Here is a 24,899-nt window from a genome sequence, read left to right as displayed (position 1 = left end):
CTAACAGTGGAAAACATATTTCTGGCAGTTATTCAAAGCAACTTGTCTCGCCCACCTTCTCTTTGGCTGCCTTTTTGGTCTCCTGGTCCATCCAGCCCACATACTTCAGACTATCCTCAAATGCCCATTTGATCTCAGAGACCATATCTTCTGCCTGACAGACAGGGAAAAGGAAAGGCATGTCAGAATCTCACCCAGGGGCAGCTCACAGTGGAGGTAGTGTGTGAGTGGGTGATACCTTGAAACACTTACAATGGCCTTGCTGTCCTCGTCAAAGGTGGCTTTGACAAACATGGCCCCGAGAGCAAAGCCGAGGGCACTGTCCGTGTCGCTGACGCACAGCTTCCAGCGTGGGGTGCAGCTCTGAAACATCACACTGAACACATGAGAACTATGACACCACACCACCGGAAACAATTACACCACCTACACACAAAAACACTGACATCACCTAAACACACAAGATAGCACTGTCTCTCAGACTATACAAAGTCTATACAAATACTTGAAAACACTGCATGATCCTAACACAGCATCAGTCTTTAACTGTATTAGATTTTATAATGCCCCTCAAGCATGAAGTAGTAGTGTTGGTTTTGCATATGAAGCAAACAATCTTTCCTTGGAATCCTTTACCTCAAGGTGAAGCCAGGCCTTTATCAGAGTGTGTAGGGAGACAGCACATAACCCTCTAAAAGGGATGACTGTTGTTTTTGTGAGATTCTCAGATTGGCAATGACAGAACACTCCTCTCGCCCCCCAACTTCCCCTCTCCTACTATAGATATTAGAATCCAAACTGAGACTATGCAGAGGGGTACTAATAGTGTAGTGTGGATGGTCTCAGGAATTGTGCACACACATTTGCAAACACGCACACACAGGGCGAGAAAGCACTTGGTATGTTTTAATAGTGTGACCCCAACGGAAATCTAGCTCAGATAAGGGTTTGGATATCTGGAACCCCGACAGCACAACACAACATAGCAGATAGCTGTTAGCAGCAGACAGCTAAGGGAAAAAGCTGTCCGGTCAATTTAATGTGTGTCTAGTGATGACAGTGATAGCTACTAAAGTATTTTCTTATCAGCTCCTTGTTTAATTAAGTTGGCTACTGACAAGTGCACATCTTAATACGTTCTATCTATGCAAATGTCCGTTTACAGTGTACTTTATAGCCACATAGTTTCAGCCACTCATTTATTTTTTATCTGTGCTTTAAGCAAATATAGCTTAACTCTGTTGACTGAAGCAGCAGGAAAAGCCAGTCCCCTTGAGTACTCTTATCTGAGGTCTGTTGCCCATTTACCTGCCAGCTTAAAGCACTGACATTATCTCCATCTCTCTCTCTCTCACCTTCTTGGTTCCATACATGACTTCAAAGAAGCGCTGCTCAGCATCCTGGAACTTCTGGTCCAGGATGGATACCATCTTCCTCAGCACCTTCATGATCATGTAGTTGTTCAGGACGCTGCACAGGTAGGAGTATATTCATTCATTACATCATTCATCACATTAACATTTCAGGAAAGGAAGCACAATATTATATTATATATGTACAGTGGCAAGAAAAAGTATGTGAACCCTTTGTAAATACCTGGATTTCTGCCTAAATTTGTCATAACATTTGATCTGATCTTCATCTAGGTCACAATAATAAGACAAACAGTATGTTTAAACTAATAACACAAAAAAATATATGTTTTCATGTCTTTATTGAACACACCGTGTGAACATTCACAGTGCAGGGTGGGAAAAGTATGTGAACCCTTAGATTTAATAACTGGTTGACCCTCCTTTGGCAGCAATAACCTCAACAAAACGTTTCTGTAGTTGCGGATCAGACCTGCACCGCAGTCAGGAGGAATTTTGGACCATTCCTCTTTACAAAACTGTTTCAGTTCAGCAATATTCTTGGGATATCTGGTGTGAACTGCTCTCTTGAGGTCAGGACTCTGACTGGGCCACTCCAATAGGCGTATTTTCTTCTGTTGAAGCCATTCTGTTGTTGATTTACTTTTGTGTTTTGGTTCGTTGTCCTGTTGCATCACCCAACTTCTGTTGAGCTTCAATTTGAGGATAGATAGCCTAACATTCTCCTGCAAAATGTGTTGATAAACTTGGGAATTAATTTTTCCGTCAATGATAGCAAACTGTCCAGGCTCTGAGGCAGCAAAGAAGCCCCGAAACCATGATGCTTCCTCCACCATACTTTACAGTTGGGATGAGGTTTTGATGTTGGTGAGCCTTTTTTTCTCCACATATAGTGATGTGTGTTCCTTCCAAACAATTTAACTGTAGTTTCATGTCCACAGAATATTTTGACAGTAGCGCTGTGGAACATCCAGCTGCACTTTTGCAAACTTCAGACATGCAGCAATGTTTTTTTTTGACAGAAGTGGCTTCTTCCGTGGTGTCCTCCAATTAACACCATTCTTGTTTAGTGTTTCGTCAACAGAGTTGTTAGCATGTTCCATAGATTTATGTTAGTCTTCAGTTGACACTCTAGGATTCTCCTTAACCTCATTGAGCATGCTGCGCGGTGCTCTTGAAGTCAACTTTGCAGGACGGCCACTCCTAGGGAGAGTAGCAACAGTGCTGAACTTTCTCTATTTATAGACAATTTGTCATACTGTGGACTGATGAACATCAAGGCTTTTATAGATACTTTCGTAACCCTTTCCAGCTTTATGCAAGACAACAATTCTTAATCTTAGGTCTTCTGAGATCTCTTTTGTTCGAGGCATGGTTCACATCAGACAATTCTTCTTGTGAATAGCAAACTCAAATTTTGTGAGTGTTTTTTATAGGGCAAGGCATCTCTATCCAACATCTCCAATCGCGTCTCATTGATTAGACTCCTGGTTAGTTGACTCCTAACTCCAATTAGCTTTTGGAGAAGTCATTGGCCTAATGTCACGCCCTGACCTTAGATATATCTGTTTTCTATATATTTTGGTTCGGTCAGGGTGTAACTAGGGTGGGTACTCCAGTTTTTTTGTATGTCTAGGGTTTTTGTATCTCTAAGGTTTTTGTAGGTCTAGGGTTTTTTGTATATCTATGTTGGCCTGATATGGTTCCCAATCAGAGACAGCTGTTTATCGTTGTCTCTGATTGGGGATCATATTTTAGGCAGGCCTTTTTCCCACTTTCTGGTGTGGGATCTTGTTTATGTGTGGTTGCCTGTCAGCACTATATTGTATAGCTTCATGTTTCGGTTGTTATTTTGTTTGTTTGTTCGGAGTTCATTCTTTTAATTAAGAGAATGTACGCATACCACGCTGCGCCTTGGTCCGATCCTTTCAACGAACGTGACACCTAGGGGTTCACATACTTTTTTCAACCTACACTGTGAATGTTTAAATGATGTATTCAATATAGACAAGAGCAATTCAATAAGTGGTGTGTTATTCGTTAAGCACACTATGTGTGTCTATTGTTGTGATTTAGATGAAGATCATGTCAAATTGTATGACCAATTTATGCAGAAATCCAGGTAATTCCAAAGGGTTCACATACTTTTTCTTGCCACTTCAGTTTGCATAATGTTTTATAATGTCACCTGTGCTGCTCAAATAATATCACTGCTGGACCGATATGAAATCTTATATAAACCATATCATCCCAATGGTTACCTTAATTACATAGTGCTGTCCATCACCATTCAAATATGAATAATGAGTGGAAGGCAGGGCTAGAAAGTGGTTTTAACCTCTTGTTAGTGCTGGCAATGAGGTCAGAGACCTTCTGGAGGTAGTCCTTGGCGTACACCACCACAGGCTCTGAGTCATTGAGGGGTACAGGAGCAAACACATCTGTGAGATAGGGCATCCAGTCCACCGCAGGAGCCAAAGTCTACAGAAACACAAAGAAACAATGATACTGTCAACATATCTACTGGTGCACCTTTCCTATCAGATATATATATATATATTTATTTATTTTGCTTTTTTAATCAGCAGGTATGAATAGAAAGCAGTAAGAAAGACCTTGCAGAAAGCACTGTTAAACCAAAATACATCTATGCAAATTGCACTTTCATTAACACATCTCAATCTGGGAGTCATCTACTGTAGGTTTGTATCTAGTGATACTGCAGGTGGATATCTGATGTTGACATGATGCTTGGATCAGCTGAACAATAGAGAGATGGGTACTGACCGCCAGATCCTTTGCCTGGATCTTATGGTAGATGAGCTCCTCGTCCCTCCTCTCCTCCTGGGGTACGGTGATGTTGGCCAGGGTGGTCTCAAAGTCCACAATCTCCTGCATCAGCGATCTGGACGTCTCCTCTGAGCCCCCCAACAGGACCCCTAACTCCACCAGGAAGTCTAGGTACGCATTCAGATACTGCCGAGACCAAGTGGGAAGCACAGGGGGAGAAATGTTGGTTAAATTAATTTAAAAACACAATCCAGCGCTAGGAAAATACTGACTACTACAAGCACAGATTTATCCCCTGAGCTATACACTCTTTCTATATTATTTATACAGTACATGGTCTGTCCAAGTGGGGTACTGTAGGGTTTGTACTGCCGCTTTGGATATTTTCTATTCCTAATGAAAGACATATCTAGCGAGATAAGTTTCTCAGTTATAGTGTACAAATTTATAAAGTTAGTTTCCTAATTTAATCAGGCCTCTGCATCAAGGCACTGATCTATTTCATGTCCTCCCTTACCCTGTCTGTCATCATGCTACAATCTTTAAGCATATTCACCACAGTGCCATAGTACGGCCGCCTGTCAGTACCTTTGCATTGGCCGTTTTGTTAAGGTAGTAATCCCGTGAGGGGAGACCCAGCCCGGATTGATCCACCTGTAGGTACGAGTAACAGTTCATGACTACCATCTCACACTTCATTAAAACATTTCAGCACTCTCAGCAGTGAGCCTTTCTTTGATAGTATAGTATTGCAGGATCTACTCTACAGTATACTGCAGCTTCGATTAACCTTATAATTTCTAATATCCCTCTGCACATCTTTTTTTTTAAATAGCATGTAAATGTATATGTCAATCCTCTCTGAGCAGATCTGGGGATAAGTGATGTTTGATGATTTTTCTGACAAATGTAAATAGAAACAAAAGCTAAAGGAGTGAGGAGGAGGCCGGTGGGAGTAACTGGACCTACAGCCACTGAGCCTTTGAGCCACTGGGGCCACTGGCTCTTCTCTCACCTGGATAATATTGCTGTTGGAGCTTTTGGAGTCAGTGCTGACAAACACAGTGAAGAATGGGGAGCAGCGGTAGTTGGCCGACACTGTGCGTAGAACCTCCTGGAAATTGTTCTTGTCCCAGGAGCCGGTTAGGGCCCATCCCCCCGTCTGAAAGAAAAAATGTATGACCCCCTTCAGAGAGAGGCTCACTTAAAACCTGAGAGGTGGTGATCCTTTATATCCGGGCATTGGATACATTTAGGGTAATTAATTTTATAACATGAAGAACATTTTACACATCTATTAGCACATCATAAACATAGCTTCTATGTGCATAGCGCTATGGCAGAAGACTGGATGGGGATGCCTCTTGATGAGCGAACTCACCTGATTAATGAGCTCTTGTAGAGGCTGAGCCCCTAACTCCTCAATCTTAGTCTCATTCATACAGGCTTTGTAATACCTCTGGGCCTTTTTCTCAGCCTTGCTCAGCCCCTTCATGGTGGTGTTCTCTGCCAAACACAACAGGTTTCACAGTTAAGTCTTCAACAAACATATCTTACATTACAATGGGATAACAAAAATATAGAGAACAGTGGGCCAATGAGAACTAGCTAACTGTTTGTTTATATTTCTCTAGGCTGTTAAGGGTGAGAGGGGCAGCTAAGGACACCCCACCCCGTGAGGAGAAACCTTACCCAGCAGGTGCTTCATGACAGCCATGTTGCGCTCCCATAGGTTGCTGAAGGGACCCCAGCGGGACTTTCCCTCAGGGAGGGGGTTGTTCCTCACCCATCCCCCACAAGCAAAATTGTAGAAGTCATGGCAGGGGTCCACCGAGTGGTCCAGGGCTCCCATCACAGCACTGGCCACAGTAATGCATGGCTCCGTCAGACACATACCAGGGTGAGCTGCCAACAGGGAGTGGGACAAGACAACTAAACATACTGTATCAGATACCTCTTATAGGCACTGTGCTACTTCAGCCTCAACATGGACATCACTATTTATTTTCTTAAACAGCCAGTATATTTCAAGGTCCTTCAATAAATAATTCAAAATACGTCATGACATGGATGGAAATCATTATTTTCACCGGGTTACTGAAAAAAATATATAACCTCAAAGAAAAATTACTTTTCCTTCTCTAAACGCCTACAGAAATTGAAGAGAGAAGGGCTCGAGAGGTTGTGCCACAGACGAGGTTACTGTCAGTCATTGTCCCACAGTTCCAACAGCTGGTCCTGATGCACTGCTCTTGCCCCTGGCCTGCACCTGTCACACCTGAATGTTCTCCACAGGTGCAGCGTATCAATCACCCAGCCAGGCCCATCTCTCTGGGTTCCCTGTCTCATAGACAATGTTGAGGCACGGTTGTGTAAATTCTCAGCAGGCCATTGTCCGATGCTGCCATTGGTTCTGGGCATTCGTTGGCTTTGACGTGATTGCCATACATTAACTGGCTGTAAAAGCTGAAGTGTAAACGGATGTTCAGGGAGTATTCTTTCTCTTTCACTGGACTGAATAAGGAGATGGATAATACAGTATTTTATTAGGAAGTGCTCTGGAATTTTTAAGGGCTTAGTTGCAAAAGCTGATTTACAGCCAATGGGCATTTGGCAACTCCCTTTATGTTATTTTGCGAGAAGATGTGGAAAACATCTTTATATCTTTAGAGGCATAATAATTCATGACCCAAAGTCTAGTTAGTGCATTCTCATTCTGTCTCGTGTCTATGTTTGAGGCTATGTTATACATAAGTGTACGTTTCTTTAAGGACACTAAGTTCAAAATGTTTTAATCAATGATCAACATAGACATGAGACAGAATGAGAATGCACTAACTGGACTTTGGATCATGAATAACAGGAGCTGAATAAAAGGAGTGGAAAGTGAATGGTGTAGTAAAAGCACATTCTTGTGTCGGTTCTCATAACAGACAGCGGGGGATTTGTCATGTGGGCTGATAGGTGGTTGAATAGGAGGAAGAGGCATTTGCTTCCCTTCTCAAAATACAAGGAAACGAATACTGAGCTGAGAAAATCTTTCATTAAAGATTTGTACCCAGGAACATTTTGTCAGATTATATGAACATAAAAGAGAAAACCTACATTGTTTGGTCAATTCTTCTCAGGATTATTTAGCCAAATCAGGCTTAACAATCTTAGCCACTCACTCTCTTTGTAGAAGATCCCGACAGTGATGAGTGAGAAGAACAAGGCAACAGACAGAGCACACACTAAGACCAACAGCCTCCTTTCAGTGTGTGTCTTCTCAGTCCAACACCTGGGACCAGGGCCATGTTGCAGTGTCACCTGTACAGAAACACACACACACACAGCAATGAGCACCCCAGTGTCATCTCCATAGACACACATACACTGGTTACTGTGTGTAATGGTTACAATGATTGGTATACAACCCTTAACCACAGTACTCAGGCAAACAAACCACTCTATGTTCTATGATCCTATGATGAATGGTTTCTTCTTTCTGGTCATAGATGATACACTGAACACCAGAGGCAGAAGTGTTAATACTGTGTGACTAAAATGTATTGGTTATGGTTGAAATGACTCACATGATATATTACAATAGATAATGGCTTCCACACAATAATGCCTTTCAACACCCCTCTATATAAAGGTCATGAATTCATATTTTGTTTATTTCTTTACAGTTCTTCAGTCGGCATCATTAAAATGCATTGTGCCTCTGCCCCAGATAAGGGGAAGGCAGAGCACTAACCACAATGGATGAACTAGGACATGGTCATGTTTTTTAAATGTCAGCCTGACTGCGTTTTACTGAAAGCTCACTTGAGTTTTAGATCTGCTCAATTACTATAGCAATTAATGTGGCTTCCCCTCACTGAGCTTTACACACACCGCAAAAAAACATTTATCCTAGACCTGTTAAAGAATTAGATTTAGTCCCATTAACTAAGGCAAAGTTCAAATGTCACACTGAATGTGAGCAGCCCTGGTGACAAAGTCGCCACAGGCTTCCCAATCCTCCAGACTTTGAGGTTCGGGTGGGTTTGAACTTGTAACCTGTATTGATGTGTGCAATAGAGAAGACTTGTAGTTAGACATGTGTGATGCCACTGACTCAAGACAGCGCAGGTCCATTGTAAAAACCTGTTTTGGTTTCAGTTACATAGCTACTGTTGTTGTAGCCTCTAAAATGTTTGCCAGTGTCTTCAGTATACCTTTCTCTATCTATTGATATGTTTGTTTCTACGATAATCCAAAAGAATATCAATCCACAGTATGTGCAGTATGTTGTTCTGCATTCTCCTACTTAATCAGTTGTGGATATATCTCTGCTCTACTTAGTGCAGGGGGAAAAGAAGGATCCTGCACAGGGGTTATTTCAGAGTTATAAGACTGTTGTATTCTGCTGGGCTCTGCAACTGATTATCCAGGATTTTTGAAGCACCCAGAAATGCAGATACCATATGGGCCGCTGTAAAGGGTCGTTTGTTTTATAAAAGGCTTCCTCCTGAGACTGAAGTCTTTCTCTTCAAGTAGCCCTTAATGTTAAACGTAGCACATGGCTGACAGAGAATAGCAGGCTGTCAGGAAATAGCATGGCGCTCATAGTCCTCACAAAGACAATAGAAAATGTTGTTATGGTTATGAATTTATGAATTTCTTTGGAACGGAATGTAATTTGTCATACAATGTAAGCAGATCATCACATAACAAAAGAAGCAGAATGAGTGCATCTCTAGACAGGCTTGGCATGTGCCAGAGTTTGTCGAAAATGTTTATACAAAGGAATAGTTGTGCCTACCTGCATGGCAGAGGAGGGGTAGATCTCATCTCCGGTGGAGTCCACCAGGTCATCCTCGTCCAGAGTGGCCCTCTTGTACGTGGACATCTGAAAGGTCAAATGCAGAAAAGACTCCCTCAGTGCTTCCATGCTCCTCCAGGCCCTTCTCCTTTCCTTTGTCAGGATGTGTGTGATGTTTACTCTTTAACAGTCTTTGGGAATTCTAGGTATGGTTTCACCCTCAGATCCATCAGGAAGAGTCTCTGTCTGTCTGCTTTGGGTTGCTCCAGTCCAGAGGAAGGAATATTAAATTCTCTCTTCACCTCTCAGGCACACACTCACCTCCTCCCTTCCCCCTAACCCCCTACTCAACAACCCCCCCGGGGGCTGATCTCATGGGCACCGTCAAAACTCACCCACTCAAAAAGTCCTGTAAAGGTTTACAAAGAGCCCTTCCTCTCAAGCAGCTATGTTATTCTGCTCAGTCTTCTGTCAGTACACTCTCCTCAGGAGCTCTCACTAAGCCCAATTTAGCCAAACGAGACAATAAAGAGGGAACTCGCAAAAAAACAGGAAGCAGCATTGACCTGATCGACGGGCATGACTGAGTGTGAGGGTGTGTAAAAGGGAGTGTATGTGCATTCCACAGTGGTTTCATTTCGATTTAGGGAGGGAACTTTTGTAGGTTAGTTCACTCCCACTCTCCAATCCATAGGGCTAGACCAGAGGGTGGAGTCTGGATAGAAACACTCTCCCACTGCATGCTTTCAGTTGTTGCCTGGGTTACCGTCACCTGATAGGCATGACAGTTGATTGTTCTTACCCTGTCTAACCCTTCACCCAGAAGGATAATGCACTATTTCTTTAAAAAAAATCTTATTTTACTACTGAGGTAAACAGCTGTAATTTAAGAGTGTAGTACTAGTTCTTCTCATTTTACATTTGAGTCATTTAGCAGACGCTCTTATCCAGAGTGACTTTTTCTCCTGTTATCAATCTATCCATGACACTTTCCCCTAGCCTAGAACAAGCGTAGTTACTTTCTCCTATAACTCCTGCCAATGGCTCTGCATCTTCAGCCTCCATGGACAGCAAATAGGCAGCTCTAACTACTAGACCAGCCAAACCAAACCCCGCTTTCTAGTACATGGACAGCGCCAGTCAACCCAACTGGCAGTATCACAAGTCAACCCAACTGGCTGTATCACAAGTCAACCCTACTGGCAGTATCACAACTCAACCCTACTGGCAGTATCACAAGTCAACCCAACTGGCTGTATCACAAGTCAACCCTACTGGCTGTATCACAAGTCAACCCTACTGGCAGTATCACAAGTCAACCCTACTGGCACTATCACAAGTCAACCCTACTGGCAGTATCACAAGTCAACCCTACTGTCACAACTGGCCACAAGTCAACCCTACTGGCAGTATCACAAGTCATCCCAACTGGCTGTATCACAAGTCAACCCTACTGGCTGTATCACAAGTCAACCCTACTGGCAGTATCACAAGTCAACCCTACTGGCAGTATCACAAGTCAACCCAACTGGCTGTATCACAAGTCAACCCTACTGGCTGTATCACAAGTCAACCCTACTGGCACTATCACAAGTCAACCCTACTGGCACTATCACAAGTCAACCCTACTGGCTGTATCACAAGTCAACCCTACTGGCTGTATCACAAGTCAACCCTACTGGCTGTATCACAAGTCAACCCTACTGGCACTATCACAAGTCAACCCTACTGGCTGTATCACAAGTCAACCCTACTGGCTGTATCACAAGTCAACCCTACTGGCACTATCACAAGTCAACCCTACTGGCTGTATCACAAGTCAACCCTACTGGCACTATCACAAGTCCCTAACAGCGCAGCGGACAGCCACTCGTGTTGTCTTAACCTCCACAAGGCCACTCATGCAAAATTCCCCACCGATGTCCACACTGATATACTTGGCTCTCCCTAACGAGGTCCTGCCTAGTCCCATCATCACCCTGTGGAGGGACCGTTCTGATGAGAGAGAGATGGTGAGAGACACAGAGGGGATGAAAGAGGTTAGAAAAAGACTGGGAGAATACTTGTGGCCACCACTTTTTTCAGTGATTTCTAAAGTACATTTCCAGACTAAAGTGGTCTTCAGTTCTCAGCATCATAATGTCTACTCTACTGTATATGCATAGCTGATGACTGAGATTTGAATGACTGAGACATTTTCTTTTCCTTTTCAGTTTATTAATATGGCTGTCCCTAAGCCTCCTTTTATGCAGCGAATGCATTTTACACACAAACAAAATAATGTGACTCTTTAGTCACAATCTACATTCCTTTTAAAACGACTACATTATAAAGGTAACACATGTAGTGGAATAGCCCAGGCACCATGTTACTAATCACAGTCCTCGGCCTTCATAAGTTGTGTTATTCACCGGCACAAACCCATCCATGGCACGCACTCATTCCTGAGAGCACACACTCATATTTAGACACTTCCTTGGCACTGATGTGTGTGCAGATGTGCCTCAGAGCATTCTTGCATGTTCCCACAGATCGCCGTCGTTAACAACAATGAATTTCAGACCAATGGTGACGCAGACTCCCCTTTCCTGCTGTTGAGAGGTGTAGGAGAGACGAATGTAAAGCTAATGGTAGTAGGTTTGTTGTGACTCACCAGGACCACCTGTGTAAGTGTGTATCCTGTCAATAGGCTTTTATCAAAGAAAACACCTCTATACTGTAGGAGCCGGATGCTACCGAGGCCACACATAGTGGTAGCGTGAGGTCATAGGCATTCCATAACATAGTAATTCTATGAGATCCTAAACAGGAAGATAGGACACATTCACTCTGATTTCCTAAGACTTGTCTGGGTCTGGTGCATAGAATGATTTGCTGCACCCAAAGTTGATTATTTATAAAACTTACTGTGATATACAAACAACATTTCGACCAAAATGGTCTTCATCAGGTAAATGAACCCTACATGACCCACAACAACTATATTACCTCAGTTACCTCGACTAAGCTGTGGCCCGCACATTGACTCTTTAACGGTACCACCTGTGTATAGCCTCCCTAATGTTATTTTATTGTTGCTTCTATTTTTATTTTCATTTTTTTACCTCAGTTAATTTTCGTAAATACTTTCTTAACACTTATTTTTCTTAAAACTGCATCGTTGGTTAAGGGCTTGTAAATAAGCATTTCACTGTAAGGTCCACACCTGTTGTATTCGGCACATGTGACCATTTTTCTTAATTTTTTTATTTGCACAGGATCCCTTGGTGTTCTCATGGTCTGGGTCTGTGACATGACTCTGGCTCTACAGTGTCTTTGTTTGTGTTCCTCCAAAGCATGTGGGGATGTGTCTCACAGAGCAGCAGATGGCTATGAGAGGTCAATATTCCAGGATTCTTGAACCCTAGTGAGGCCATGGCCTCTGAGAGAGGATAGAAACCACATGCATGCGTCAGTAATTCGTCACAGATCCGGCAAACCAGACAATTATTTGTATAAGGGGAGTGTGTGTTTGTGCATGTATTTGGGTGTGTGTTTCTGGGATATGGGCAATGGACATACATGGCTAGGAACACAATTCATACAAAAGAAAGAGGTATAGGCTGTGATTCCGAAGGTAACCGCCCTGTGGTGCAAAAGGTTGAGTTTTGGCCACATAAGAGAAAAATGCGACCATTTGCACAATCATCCTAAAATCTCATAAGAAATTAAGTGGGTTTTTTTTTGTCTTACAGTAACGTTATACTCTGTTATTATATTATGTTCGGTAAAATACTATCATTATGTGATCTTGCAGACATTGATTCAGCTTTGATCTAATTTTATTAAAGTAGAGAATCTCGCACATGAGCAGAAGCTTCAGAACTTTAGCTATTGGGAAGAGGGTTCCAGAGAATTCGCACCCGCAGTCACTCCAAAAATAATATCAGTTTCACAAGGATTCATGTCTATGGTAAATGAGATCATATGGTTATGTGGTTTTGGCCCACGACTGACAACATTGGCCTCTTGTTCATTTGGCGTAAACATAGCTATCCTTGGATTGCTAAATGACATAGAAGATTATCCTCTCCTTCTATTAAATTCTTTTCCTGACTGGCAAGTGATAACAGATCTCATTCAATCTCCTCATGAGGGAGAGAAATTTGGAGTTTGGTAACACTGTGATGTTTTTTAACTTACAGAAGGTAAATCAATTCAGCAAAAATAAATATAAATATTGATATTAGTTGGCAGGGGTTTTTACTTCTGTTGAGATAATGGGCATCATGCCAACCCAGAGATGGAGCTAGTAGGCCGCCTATCTATGATAGATATACAGGTGCATTATCAGTACCTGATTAGGATGTCGGACATGACTTACTACCGGAGTACATTATTATGCAAGCAACTTATCTAACTCTCTGATGTGAGTCATTCACATACACCAACAAATACTTGGGTACTATGACCACTCCAAAGGAAGTGATGCTACAATGTGATGCAAGTGACAAAGGTCTAGGGGCAGAGCCCCTGCAGAAGGGGCAGCCCATTGCATTTGCTTCAAGCACATTGACACCCATAGAGGAGGGATATGCCCAAATTGAAAACAAGTGTCTAGCCATTGTGTTCACTTGTGACCGTTTTGACTAATATCTTCATGGCAGGGAGTCTATCACGGTCCACACTGACCACAAGCCACTGGAGGTTATCTTCTGTCTGCCTCAAAGCGACTACAAAGGATGATGCTAAAGCTTCAGCGTTATCAATTAGAGGTAGTTTACAAAAAGGAATAGAGCTCCACATTGCAGATTTCTTGACCAGGCCAGCACTACTAACAACTAGTCACCTGCAATATCGGACAAATGAGACTGTATGCTCTACAAGTTGAGTTTGAAGATGTTTTGTCCAGTAGCATGGTTTACATTTCCCTGCCAACATGGGATGCTATCAAAGCTCATTCAGCTGAGGGCAAGACATCTCGAACGCTGCAGTCTTTTATCCTAAGAGGCTGGCCAGACACAAGGCAGGGTACTGGTTATGGACTATTGGACATACAGAGACGAACTCACAGTGAAGGAAGAGGTTGTCTACCAAGGCGACAGGGTCGTTGTGCCAGAAACTCTATGCCCCTCTCTCATATCCATGCAGGGCAGTCAGGGGTAGAAAAGCTAGAGAATCAGAAAGGTCAAACTTTGTGGCCGCGTGCAGCATATGCAATGCTAATTTGTATTTTCCTTTATTTAACTAGGCAAGTCAGTTAAGAACAAAATCTTATTTTCAATGATGGCCTAGGAACAGTGGGTTAACTGCCTGTTCAGGGGTAGAACGACAGATTTGTACCTTGTCAGCTCGGGGATTTGAACTTGCAACCTTCCGGTCTAGCCACTAGACTACCCTGCAGACCCAATCTACCCAAGCAGCAAAATGAAACGCTGCAGCCACATGACATATCAGCACGCCCTTGGCCTAAAGTGCGAATGGATCTTTTCACAGCCAAAAATGTAAATTTTGTTATTATAGTGGACTACTATTCAGATTTTTGGGAGGTGGAGAAAGTGGTTGACACAACAGCGGCTTGCATCAACGACTGTTGTAAGTAGCAGTTGAGCAGATATGGCATTCCTGACAGTGGTGTAGTTACAGATAATGTCCCCCAGTTCACGAGTCAAGACATTGTTAGTGAAAGCCTGGGAATTCCATCATGTGACCTCTTCAACCTACCACAGTCAGAGTAATGGGAAAGCTGAGTCAGCTGTGAAAATAGCAAGGCTTTAATCACAAAGGCTATGCAGGACGTCAAAGATGTGTAGCAAGCTATTTTGGCATAGAGAAATACTTCCACCGAAGCGTTCAGTAGCAGTCCTGCACAGCGTTTAATGTTTCATCTATGCTGCAAACAGCTCCCAAGCTCCTCACACCAAAGGTCATTAGGGATGTGCAGGCACACGTGTGCACATCAGGAGACGTCAAAACAGTACTATGACCAACATGCTAAAAATATGCCTGTAATAAAAAAAGGCCAAGCTGCTAGAGTGCTCCTGTCACCTCAAGCAATGGATGCCACATGGAGTCTTGGCACATGCATAAGGCACATCATTGCAACGTCCTATGAAGTAGAAGTAAAGGGCCGAAAGAATTGAAACATACACCAAGGTTCAGGAGAGCACAGGGTGGCCGCAGGTGGCGGAGCGTAGCCTAGTGGTTAGAGTGTTGGACTAGTAACCGCAAGGTTGCAAGTTCAAATCCCAGAGCAGACAAGGTACAAATCTGTCATTCTGCCCCTGAACATGCAGTTAACCCACTGTTCCTAGGCCATCATTGAAAATAAGAATTTGTTCTTAACTGACTTGCCTAGTTAAATAAAGGTCAAATAAATAAAAAAATGGGTGGACTGTGAATATCCTCTGGATGGTGTGGGCAGGACTAATTGTGAGGAGACCCACCAGGCCCTTCATCTATGTCAACCTTGCCTTCACAACGTTAGGAGAATGTGGATGAGGAAGGAGAGGCCCTGGGGCTCCCAGAGGTGCCCCAACATGCCAGAGTACTACACTAGGACAAGAGCTAACATAAGATGGCACCTTTTTGGTTTCATGTAGAACCCTCTGTAGTAAGGAAACAATAATGGTTCTTCAAAGGGTTCTCCTATGGGGACAGCCGAAGAAGCATTTAAAGTTCTAAATAGCACCTTTTTTTCGAAGAGTGTACAGGGAATGTCCCAGTTACATTACAAATGTTCCTTTTGTTCGATAAATTCCTTCTTTATATCCATAAAATCTCAGTTTAACTGGCGCGTTTCAGTCAATAATCTACTCGATTTCCCTCCATCAAAATGCATAGAAAATGAATCCCAAACGTTACCAATAAACTTATCCAAACAAGTCAATCAACGTTTATAATCAAACCTTAGGCACCCTAATACTCAAATAAACAACAAAATATAAGACGGAGAATCATTATCGTCTTTACCGGAGATAAACAAAAAGAACGCGCTCTCTCGGCCATGCGCTTGGAAACACTATAGCGAAAATGGGAGCCTCTTAGAAAAACTACAACTTCTCCCTCATTTTTCCAAAAAACAGCCTGAAACTCTTTCTAAAGACTGTTGACATCTAGTGGAAGCCCTAGGACCTGCAATCAGGGACGATTTCGCCCTATTATAAAAGTGCCAGGCATTGAAATCAGTGGTATGCTGATTTTTCTTTTATTTTTATGATTTGTCCTCAGGGTTTCGCCTGCCATTTCAGTTCTGTTATACTCGCAGACATTACTTTAACGGTTTTAGACACTTTAAAGTGTTTTCTATCCAAATCTACCAATTATGTGCATATCCTAGCTTCTGGGCCTGAGTAGCAGGCAGTTTACTTTGGGCACGCTTTTCATTCGGATGTCAAAATACCGCCCCCTATCCTAAAGAAGTTAAGAAATGGACTAGAGGCCGACGGATTAATCGGAATGGCCGGTTAATTAGGGCCGGTTTCAAGTTTTCATAACAATCGGAAATCTGTGTTTCTGGACAGCGATTTAGCCTTTTTTTTTTTTACAACTTTATTTAATGAGGCAAGTCAGTTAAGAACACATTCTTATTTTCAATGACGGTGGGTTAACTGCCTTGTTCAGGGGCAGAATGACAGATTTTTACCTTGTCAGCTCGGGGATTCAATCTTGCAACCTTACGGTTACAAGTCCAACTCTCTAACCACCTGCCTCACGAGGAGCCTGCCTGTTATGCGAATGCAGTAAGAAGCCAAGGTAAGTTGCTAGCTAGCATTAAACTTATCTTATAAAAAACAATCAATCAATCATAATCACTAGTTATAACTACACATGGTTGATGATATTACTAGTTTATCTAGTGTGTCCTGCGTTGCATATAATCGATGCGGTAATGCATTCGCGAAAAGGACTGTCGTTGCTCCAACGTGTATCTAACCATAAACGTCAATGCCTTTCTTAAAATCAATACACAGACGTATATATTTTTAAAACGGCATATTTAGCTAAAAGAAAGGTTAGAAGGCAATATTAACCAGGTGAAATTGTGTCACTTCTCTTGCGTTCATTGCACGCAGTCAGGGTATATGCAACAGTTTGGGCAGCCTGGCTCATTGCGAACTAATTTGCCAGAATTTTACGTAATTATGACATAACATTGAAGGTTGTGCAATGTAACAGCAATATTTAGACTTATGGATGCCACCCGTTAGATAAAATACGGAACGGTTCCGTATTTCACTGAAATAATAAACGTTTTGTTTTCAAAATGATAGTTTCCGGATATGACCATATTAATGACCTAAGGCTCGTATTTCTGTGTGTTATTATGTTATAATTAAGTCTATGATTTGATAGAGCAGTCTGACTGAGCGGTGGTAGGCAGCAGCAGGCTCGTAAGCATTCAGTCAAACAGCACTTTTGTGCGTTTTGCCAGCAGCTCTTCGCAATGCTTCAAGCATTGCGCTGTTCACGCCTTCTAGCCTATCAACTCCCGAGATTAGGCTGGTGTAACTGATGTGTAATGGCTAGCTAGTTAGCGGGGTGCGCGCTAATAGCGTTTCAAACGTCACTCGCTCTGAGACTTGGTGTCACGACTTCCACCGAAGTTGGCTCCCCTGCCTGTTTGGGCGGTGCTCGGCGGTCGTCATCCTAATAGCCGCTACCGATCCCTTTTTCATTTGTCTGTTGGTTTTGTCTTATTAGTTTCACCTGTGTGTATCTTGGTTTAATTAGCTTTTGTTTTGTGCGGGATTGTCTTTATGTTACGTGTGTGCATGTTAGGTAGTGGTGTATTTTCTTTTCTTTACTTGACACCATGTGGTTTTTGGGTTGTCTTGTATAGTGTCATGTGCCCTGTATTGTGTTGGGCTTATTATTTTGGTGTGCAAGAGTAAAAGCACTTTACTCATTTACTCTCTCTGCGTCTGATTCCTGCACCCACCTAGTCCTGCGTGACACTTGGAGTAGTTGTTCCCCTTGCACTGCAAGGGCCGTGGCTTTTGTGGAGCGATGGGTAACGCTGCTTTGAGGGTGGCTGTTGTCGATGTGTTCCTGGTTCGAGCCCAGGTAGGGGCGAGGAGAGGGACGGAAGCTATACTGTTACACTGGCAATACTAAAGTGCCTATAAGAACATCCAATAGTCAAAGGTATATGAAATACAAATCGTATAGAGAGAAATACTCCTTTAATTCCTATAATAACTACAACCTAAAACTTCTTACCTGGGAATATTGAAGACTCATGTTAAAAGGAACCACCAGCTTTCATATGTTCTCATGTTCTGAGCAAGGAACTTAAACGTTAGCTTTTTTTCATGGCACATATTGCACTTTTACTTTCTTCTCCAACACTTTGTTTTTGCATTATTTAAACCAAATTGAACATGTTTCATTATTTATTTGAGGCTAAAATGATTTTATTGATGTATTATATTAAGTTAAAATAAGTGTTAATTCAGTATTGTTGTAATTGTTATTATTACAAATAAAAAATTTAAAAACTGGCCGATTAATCGGTATCGGCCTTTTTTGGTCCTCCAATAATCGGTATCGGCGTCGAAAAATCATATTCGGTCGACCTCTAAAATGGACAATGAACTGATGTTTGTTAATTATAAAAAATAAAGATGATAATAATGTTGTAAATAGGTTATTTTCATTAGGGCTGGTGTTAAAATTGTATGAAGTCTCAAATTAATTCTATATGAAAAGGAGGATGTTGAGATAATGGGCCAACCCAGAGATGGTACTAGTAGGCCGCCTATCAATGATAGATATACAAGTGCATTATCAGTACCTATATCAGCTATATAAATACATTTGATTTGACATGGAAATGCCCAGCACTAGATACTGCCCCCCAGGAGTCAAACAAATGTTAACCCTTTAGTATAACCCAGGGAGAAGAGCTGTAGCTAGGAACACATTCCAAAGATTCCAACTTTAGGCACTCAAACGGATACAAACACAGCCATGTAAAAATGTGTTCAAGGTGATTAGACACAGTAGTCACAGCCAGCCTACAACACAAACCAGTCCAAAATATCACATAGGCCCAACACAAGGTCTAATGTTTTACTACCCCGGGCTGCTTGAAGGACATAGATAAAGACAGACTGCACGGCTGAACACTGCAGCTCATGACCTGTGACGTCAAACAGGCCCTGGTGTTAAATGTCTTCCCTTGCATGCTTCCTTTGGAGAAAACACCCTGATACCGTGAGGTGGCGGGTAAAAACAACTGTATCCAGGCCAATATAAGCATAAGAGTAACACAAGATAAACATACAAAAACTAAAGGCTTACCCTTCTTAGCCTGGAGCATTATTTTATTAAGACTCTGAGAGGTTCTGCAAATTCTGACACCCAGGTGGGTCCTCTCATACACTGTTCTCTCTCTATAGGCATACACAACGTCCATTATCATCATATAAATACCACATTAATTACTCCAATGACATGTTTTATATCCAAGTAATTGATAAAAAACAATGATGAAACTATTAGTACAGTTTGTTAAGGCAAGTGTTTATAAAGCAATGTTTGTAGAGTTACTTATACCTTTATACTACTTCAACCCCACCCATCCCATCCATAAACCAGCACCAAACACTTAATAATGTCATTCGCACATCCTTGTCAAAGGACACTATGAACTTGGTGTCCCTCCTGAGGTGCTGACTTGCTGCACCCTCGACAACTACTGTGATTATGATTATTTGACCATACTGGTCATTTATGAACATTTGAACATCTTGGCCATGTTCTGTTATAATCTCCACCCGGCACAGCCAGAAGAGGACTGGCCACCCCTCATAGCCTGGTTCCTCTCTAGGTTTCCTCCTAGGTTTTGGCCTTTCTAGGGAGTTTTTCCTAGCCACCGTGCTTCTACACCTGCATTGCTTGCTGTTTGGGGTTTTAAGCTGGGTTTCTGTACAGCACTTTGAGATATCAGCTGATGAAAGAAGAGCTATATAAATACATTTGATTTGATTCATGATCTTCATTACATAACCCTTATACAGTCATGTGTACAATACTGCAGTAGATCATTCTGTATCTGATATGATGTCAGTCAGTGACATTACCTGAAACACAAAAAAACATCCCTCAAAAATAACAGTAAAGACTACTGCACAATGAATGGGAGGCACCTTGTAGGCTAACGTCCAGGTGTAACATGAGAATACCTTTGGAGAATATGTTATCTGCATGATGTGGGATTTACAGCTCAGGTAGGCCTAGATAACATTAGATTACCTGTGTCTGCTGCTGCATGTGGCCTAATATTGACTTCCAAGAAACTCTCAAGCTCACCCCTGGACACTAGGTAGACTAATGAATAACCACTATGCAAACAAGGATGACAACAACAAGTAACAACCCAATTATGGATTAAAATTATTATTTTTCCTTTTTTAATGAAAAAGTGTGTTCAATAGTGTTTTCAAACCATCTTTGCTGTAGTAGTAGGCTATACAGTATCTGCCAACATGATCATAAGGCAAACACTTTTATTTAAGTCAGTGAGTAGGCTTGACTAAAATTCAGGGATGACTTGTTTTGGTAATGCAGAAACCGGTTCCCGCTGGGAATTATGCAAAACACATTAGGGTGACCACATGTCCCTGACGGTGGCCTTTTCTTCCGCAACCAAACAATCATGTCCTGCATTTTATCAACAAATTCAAACACCACTAATTTGGAAAGAAAAAAGGTTGGTTCCTCCTGTATTTCATTCACACATTCCAACCTGTTTTTTGCAGTCATGTTGCGTTTATGAAAAGATGTAGGCCTATATCATCAGAATGTGGCACTGATGTTAAACACTTCTCCAATCGTTGTTGAGATCTGATATTCTGAGCAAGACAAGCATAGCAATGTCATAGGCCTATCGTCAACCAATCACATTTCCCAAATCCTTTCGGGAAAATACCAGCTAAACTTTGAGAGGACAGTTAGGCCTAGTTACTTACAAAGCTGGTTTGTGACGAAGAGCTACAAAAGTCAGTCAATAGCCATATTAGACTGAAAGGCTTGGGAGGTTCTCCATGCTCATTAGTTGCTCATTCAACATATTTGCTGTTACTTTACTCAATCCTGTTTTAGAAGTCTCAATCCCTGGGACCAACTGGAACTGTTTCCTTGGCCACATATTCCTAGATCTTCATAAAACAGCTGCACATGTGGTCTCTCGTTTCTGCATCACAGACTTTTGCGCGAGGGAAGAGTAGGCTAGGTGCAATACAATGATACTGAACAAAAATATAAACACAACATGCAACAATTTCAAGGATTTTACTGGGTTAGAGTTCATATAAGGAAATCAGTCAATTGAAATAAATTAATTAGTCCCTAATCTATGGATTTCAAATAACTGGGCAGGGGTGAAGCCATGAGGGGGCTTGGAGGGCATAGGCCCACCCACTGGGGAGCCAGGACCAGCCAATCAGAATGAGTTTTTCCCCACATAAATAATCCTCTGCACTACCCCCATCAGAATAACCCGCAGGTGAAGAAGCTGGATGTGGAGGTCCTGGAATGGCGTGGTTACACGTGGTCTGCTGTTATGAGGCCGGTTGGCAACTGCTCTGGTGGACATTCCTGCAGGTAGCATGCCAATTGCATGCACCCTCAAAACTTGAGACATCTTTGGCATTGCTTACAAAACTGTACATTTTAAAGTGGCCTTTTATTGTCCCCAGCACACGGGGCACCTGTGTAATGATCATGCTGTTTAATCAACTTCTTGACAAGCCAAACCTGTCAGGTGAATGGATTATCTAGGCAAAGGAGAAATGCTGTCACATCCTGACCTTAGTTCCTTCTGTATGTCTCTGTTTTAGGTTGGTCAGGGCGTGAGTTGGGGTGGGCATTCTATGTTTTATTCTATGTTGTATGTCTAGGTGTTGTGTTTCTATGTTTAGGCCTGGTATGGTTCCCAATCAGAGGCAGCTGGTTATCGTTGTCTCTGATTGAGAACCATACTTAGGCAGCCTGTTTTCCCACTATGGGTGTGGGTAGTTATTTTCTGTTTAATGTGTTGTTTCACCTGACAGGACTGTTTCGGTTTCATCCGTTCACGTTGTTGTTTTTGTATTTTTCAGTGTTCTATTAAAATAATTATGAACATGTACCACGCTGCACCTTGGTCCTCACCTTCTTCCACCTACGACAATTACAAATGCTCACTAACATGGATATAAACACATTTGTACACAACATTTGAGTGAAATAAGCTTTTTGTGCTCATGGAAAATGTCTGTGATGTTTTTATTTCAGCTCATGAAACATGGGACCAACACTTTACATGTTGTGTTTATATTTTAGTTCAGAGTAGCTCGTTCAGGAAGCGGGAGCTGTATGGTGCTCATTAGTAAAGTTAGACGAAAGGTGAAGCAATGTCTTGGAAGATCACATACTGATGAATTAGTATTCTACATAACAGAACCAAATATACCTATAATAGCAAAGGCTGATTACAAAGATTGGACCAGCCAGAGCCAAGAGGTTGTTAACTTCTACATAACCATTAGGCCTAGTAGCATGGCACTCAAGGCTAACTTTCACAAATTTCCTGGGGAACTGTGAAAATGAGGGCATTATAATAATTATAATCCCATTGATCCTATTATACACTTGTTTTTACTTCAGAAGCTTATTGTAGTTGTATTTTCTCCACACATTAAGTGATTGCGCTACATGTTAAGACCAAGTTCCTTAATCCTTCAACACTTGAGAAAATTGTGCAGGCCTGTGTGAACAAATGTACATGAATTGCAGCTAAACCACCCCTTGCGTTAGATATATTATCTATCGCTTTATTTGCAAATCCTTGAAAATTGCAAAAAACAAAACAGGTAGCAGTTGTAACCTAATTAGGGTCCATATACTTTAATAATGTACCTGGCTGTACCTACATGTAGGCTAAACTATCATGCACTGTAATCAAAGAGGCACGTTGTTTTGATTCCTTAGTAAAGTGGGACCCTTTTTTCCGCAGGATAACTTTTTGCACATTAATTGCAACCACAAATCAAACAAAACGTTCTAAGAAAAGGTAACAAAACATTTTTATTAAGACTCGCCCATTTCTCAAATCATGTTGTTAGAATGATAGATAACCGTCGCTTCTCACCCTGCTATTGGTCGGGAAATGCCTTTTCAAGGGTAACTTGTAAACTCAATATTTACAGTGAAGCTTTCGCCTTGTGTGGTGACACGACTGAAAATATAGTTAATGTCGTTTGTAACGTCTATGCAAACCAACAGCTGTTCACTGAATGGATATGAGAGAACTGCGTAGACATATTGAGCTGAAATAATGGTGGTAAGAACCTGTTCCGTTTAAAATGTTTTTTAATTACAAACCATATGTTTATTACAATGCATGTTTTGGCTGCCGTTGATGTAAACAAGTACTCTACATTTGGAACATTTGACCATCTCTGTGCGATGACCCGATGCGTAAAAAAATGTATGGTGCTCAATTACAATTTTCACTGTTTACCACCATGACATGAGGTAGTGTTCAGTTGACCACATTTTAAAATACCCAAATGTGGGACAACAGGATGATTTTGCTGGACATTCGCAGTTTTGGCCGCATGATAAAATATGTTTTATTTCAGATAAACCTCATAAGAAATGCGGTGCTGTTTTTTATGTGACAGTAACGTTATACTATACTATAATAGTTTTTTGTTCGTACACAAAAAAATATATATTGTAATAAAACTAACAGGAATGGGAATAGCAGATGGACTCAGATGGTGCCTATACTAAGTAGGCATACAATTATTCAGTTAATTATTTTATCCAAGCAATTATTTCTACTTAATTGAAATATACTGTTCAAATGTTGTAGCCTCAGTGCAGGTGAGGCCCTGCGGTAATAGCGTACTTACCTCAAACGTAAATTCAAGTCTTGCTATGTCTATTCCCCCTCAACTGCTACAGTTGTTGCAGTGGAGAGATAATCCCAGTAGTGTTTGCCGGTTCACACTGGGGTTTGTTTGTGGGGGATACTTGGAGAGAGAGGGTAGGTAGTGTTGCCTTCCTGTATGAGAGGGAGCCAAGGAGGGGATTCGATTAAGCTGTCCCAGGTGCCCGGATGGGCGGAGTTAACATTGGGTGAAAAGTGATCGCATTCGTTTTGAAACCAGACTGCTCCCAGGGTTTTTCGGGTGCCCCGTTCAAAACAAACTAAAGTATGTCATGAACATGGAGTAATGACTTAGGATTCTGAGGTTTCATATGCTAAAATGTTGTTTGTTCTTCATAAGAATGCCTATGTTATCTGCCTACCCAAGCAAAACTACATTTAAAAATCAAGCATATGCCTATCCTATGGAAAATATATGTTGTTTGTTTTTGAATGATGCGTCGTGCTGCCTTGTTGACATTGACAAAATGACCAGGAGGTGCAGAGTACTGTTCGAGCAGAACAACATGAGTTTCCATTAACCCTAAACACCACTTGTTGATATGTAAAGGGAGCTCCAACCTAAGCGCTTTTGCCCGGTCTTATGACGGGCCATAACCCGCTGCAACCCGGTTCATTCTAATCCAACTCCCTCAATGGATTTTGTTAATGGTCACTGGTCTCTAGTGACATCTAAAGGACACAACATGAACAGCAAAAATCACCGAGGAAAAATTGGTCATTTAAATAATCTAGTTTATAAACTGCTAATTATTAATTCAGTTTCTAATTCTGCAATAAACAGTTATAACTAGCCACTTTAACTATGCCACTTTGTTTACATACTCATCTCATATGTATATACTGTACTCGATACCATCTACTGTACCTTGCCTATGCTGCTCTGTACCATCACTCATTCATATATCTTTATGTACATATTCTTTATCCCCTTACACTTGTGTATAAGACAGTAGTTTTGGAATTGTTAGTTAGATTACTTGTTGGTTATTATTGCATTGTCGGAACTAGAAGCACAAGC

General features: G+C 41.7%; 1 protein-coding gene across 3 annotated transcripts in view; it reads right to left on the bottom strand.

The window, feature by feature from the left end:
• Window positions 1-23,988, bottom strand: part of LOC135542042 (endothelin-converting enzyme 1-like) — a 28,131-nt gene extending 4,143 nt beyond the window's left edge. Inside the window, exons 1-12 of one of the 3 annotated variants that reach the window (XM_064968634.1) lie at window positions 23,841-23,988; window positions 8,956-9,042; window positions 7,334-7,472; window positions 5,856-6,068; window positions 5,545-5,669; window positions 5,179-5,325; window positions 4,752-4,817; window positions 4,161-4,349; window positions 3,712-3,854; window positions 1,356-1,470; window positions 253-363; window positions 56-154 (exon numbers count right to left, since the gene is read on the bottom strand). In XM_064968634.1, coding sequence (XP_064824706.1) covers window positions 56-154; window positions 253-363; window positions 1,356-1,470; window positions 3,712-3,854; window positions 4,161-4,349; window positions 4,752-4,817; window positions 5,179-5,325; window positions 5,545-5,669; window positions 5,856-6,068; window positions 7,334-7,472; window positions 8,956-9,042 — 1,434 coding nt within the window. In that variant the 5' untranslated portion in view covers window positions 23,841-23,988. Of the gene's footprint in view, window positions 1-55; window positions 155-252; window positions 364-1,355; window positions 1,471-3,711; window positions 3,855-4,160; window positions 4,350-4,751; window positions 4,818-5,178; window positions 5,326-5,544; window positions 5,670-5,855; window positions 6,069-7,333; window positions 7,473-8,955; window positions 9,574-23,840 lie in introns of those variants that run through there. The other 2 variants (XM_064968635.1, XM_064968633.1) reach the window with 2 other exon arrangements.
• Between the last annotated feature and the right edge of the window lie 911 nt (window positions 23,989-24,899).

Source organism: Oncorhynchus masou, chromosome 6 (genome assembly GCF_036934945.1).
Source record: "Oncorhynchus masou masou isolate Uvic2021 chromosome 6, UVic_Omas_1.1, whole genome shotgun sequence".
NCBI classification, from domain to species: Eukaryota; Metazoa; Chordata; class Actinopteri; order Salmoniformes; family Salmonidae; genus Oncorhynchus; species Oncorhynchus masou.
This window is presented reverse-complemented; position numbering and strand designations above follow the sequence as displayed.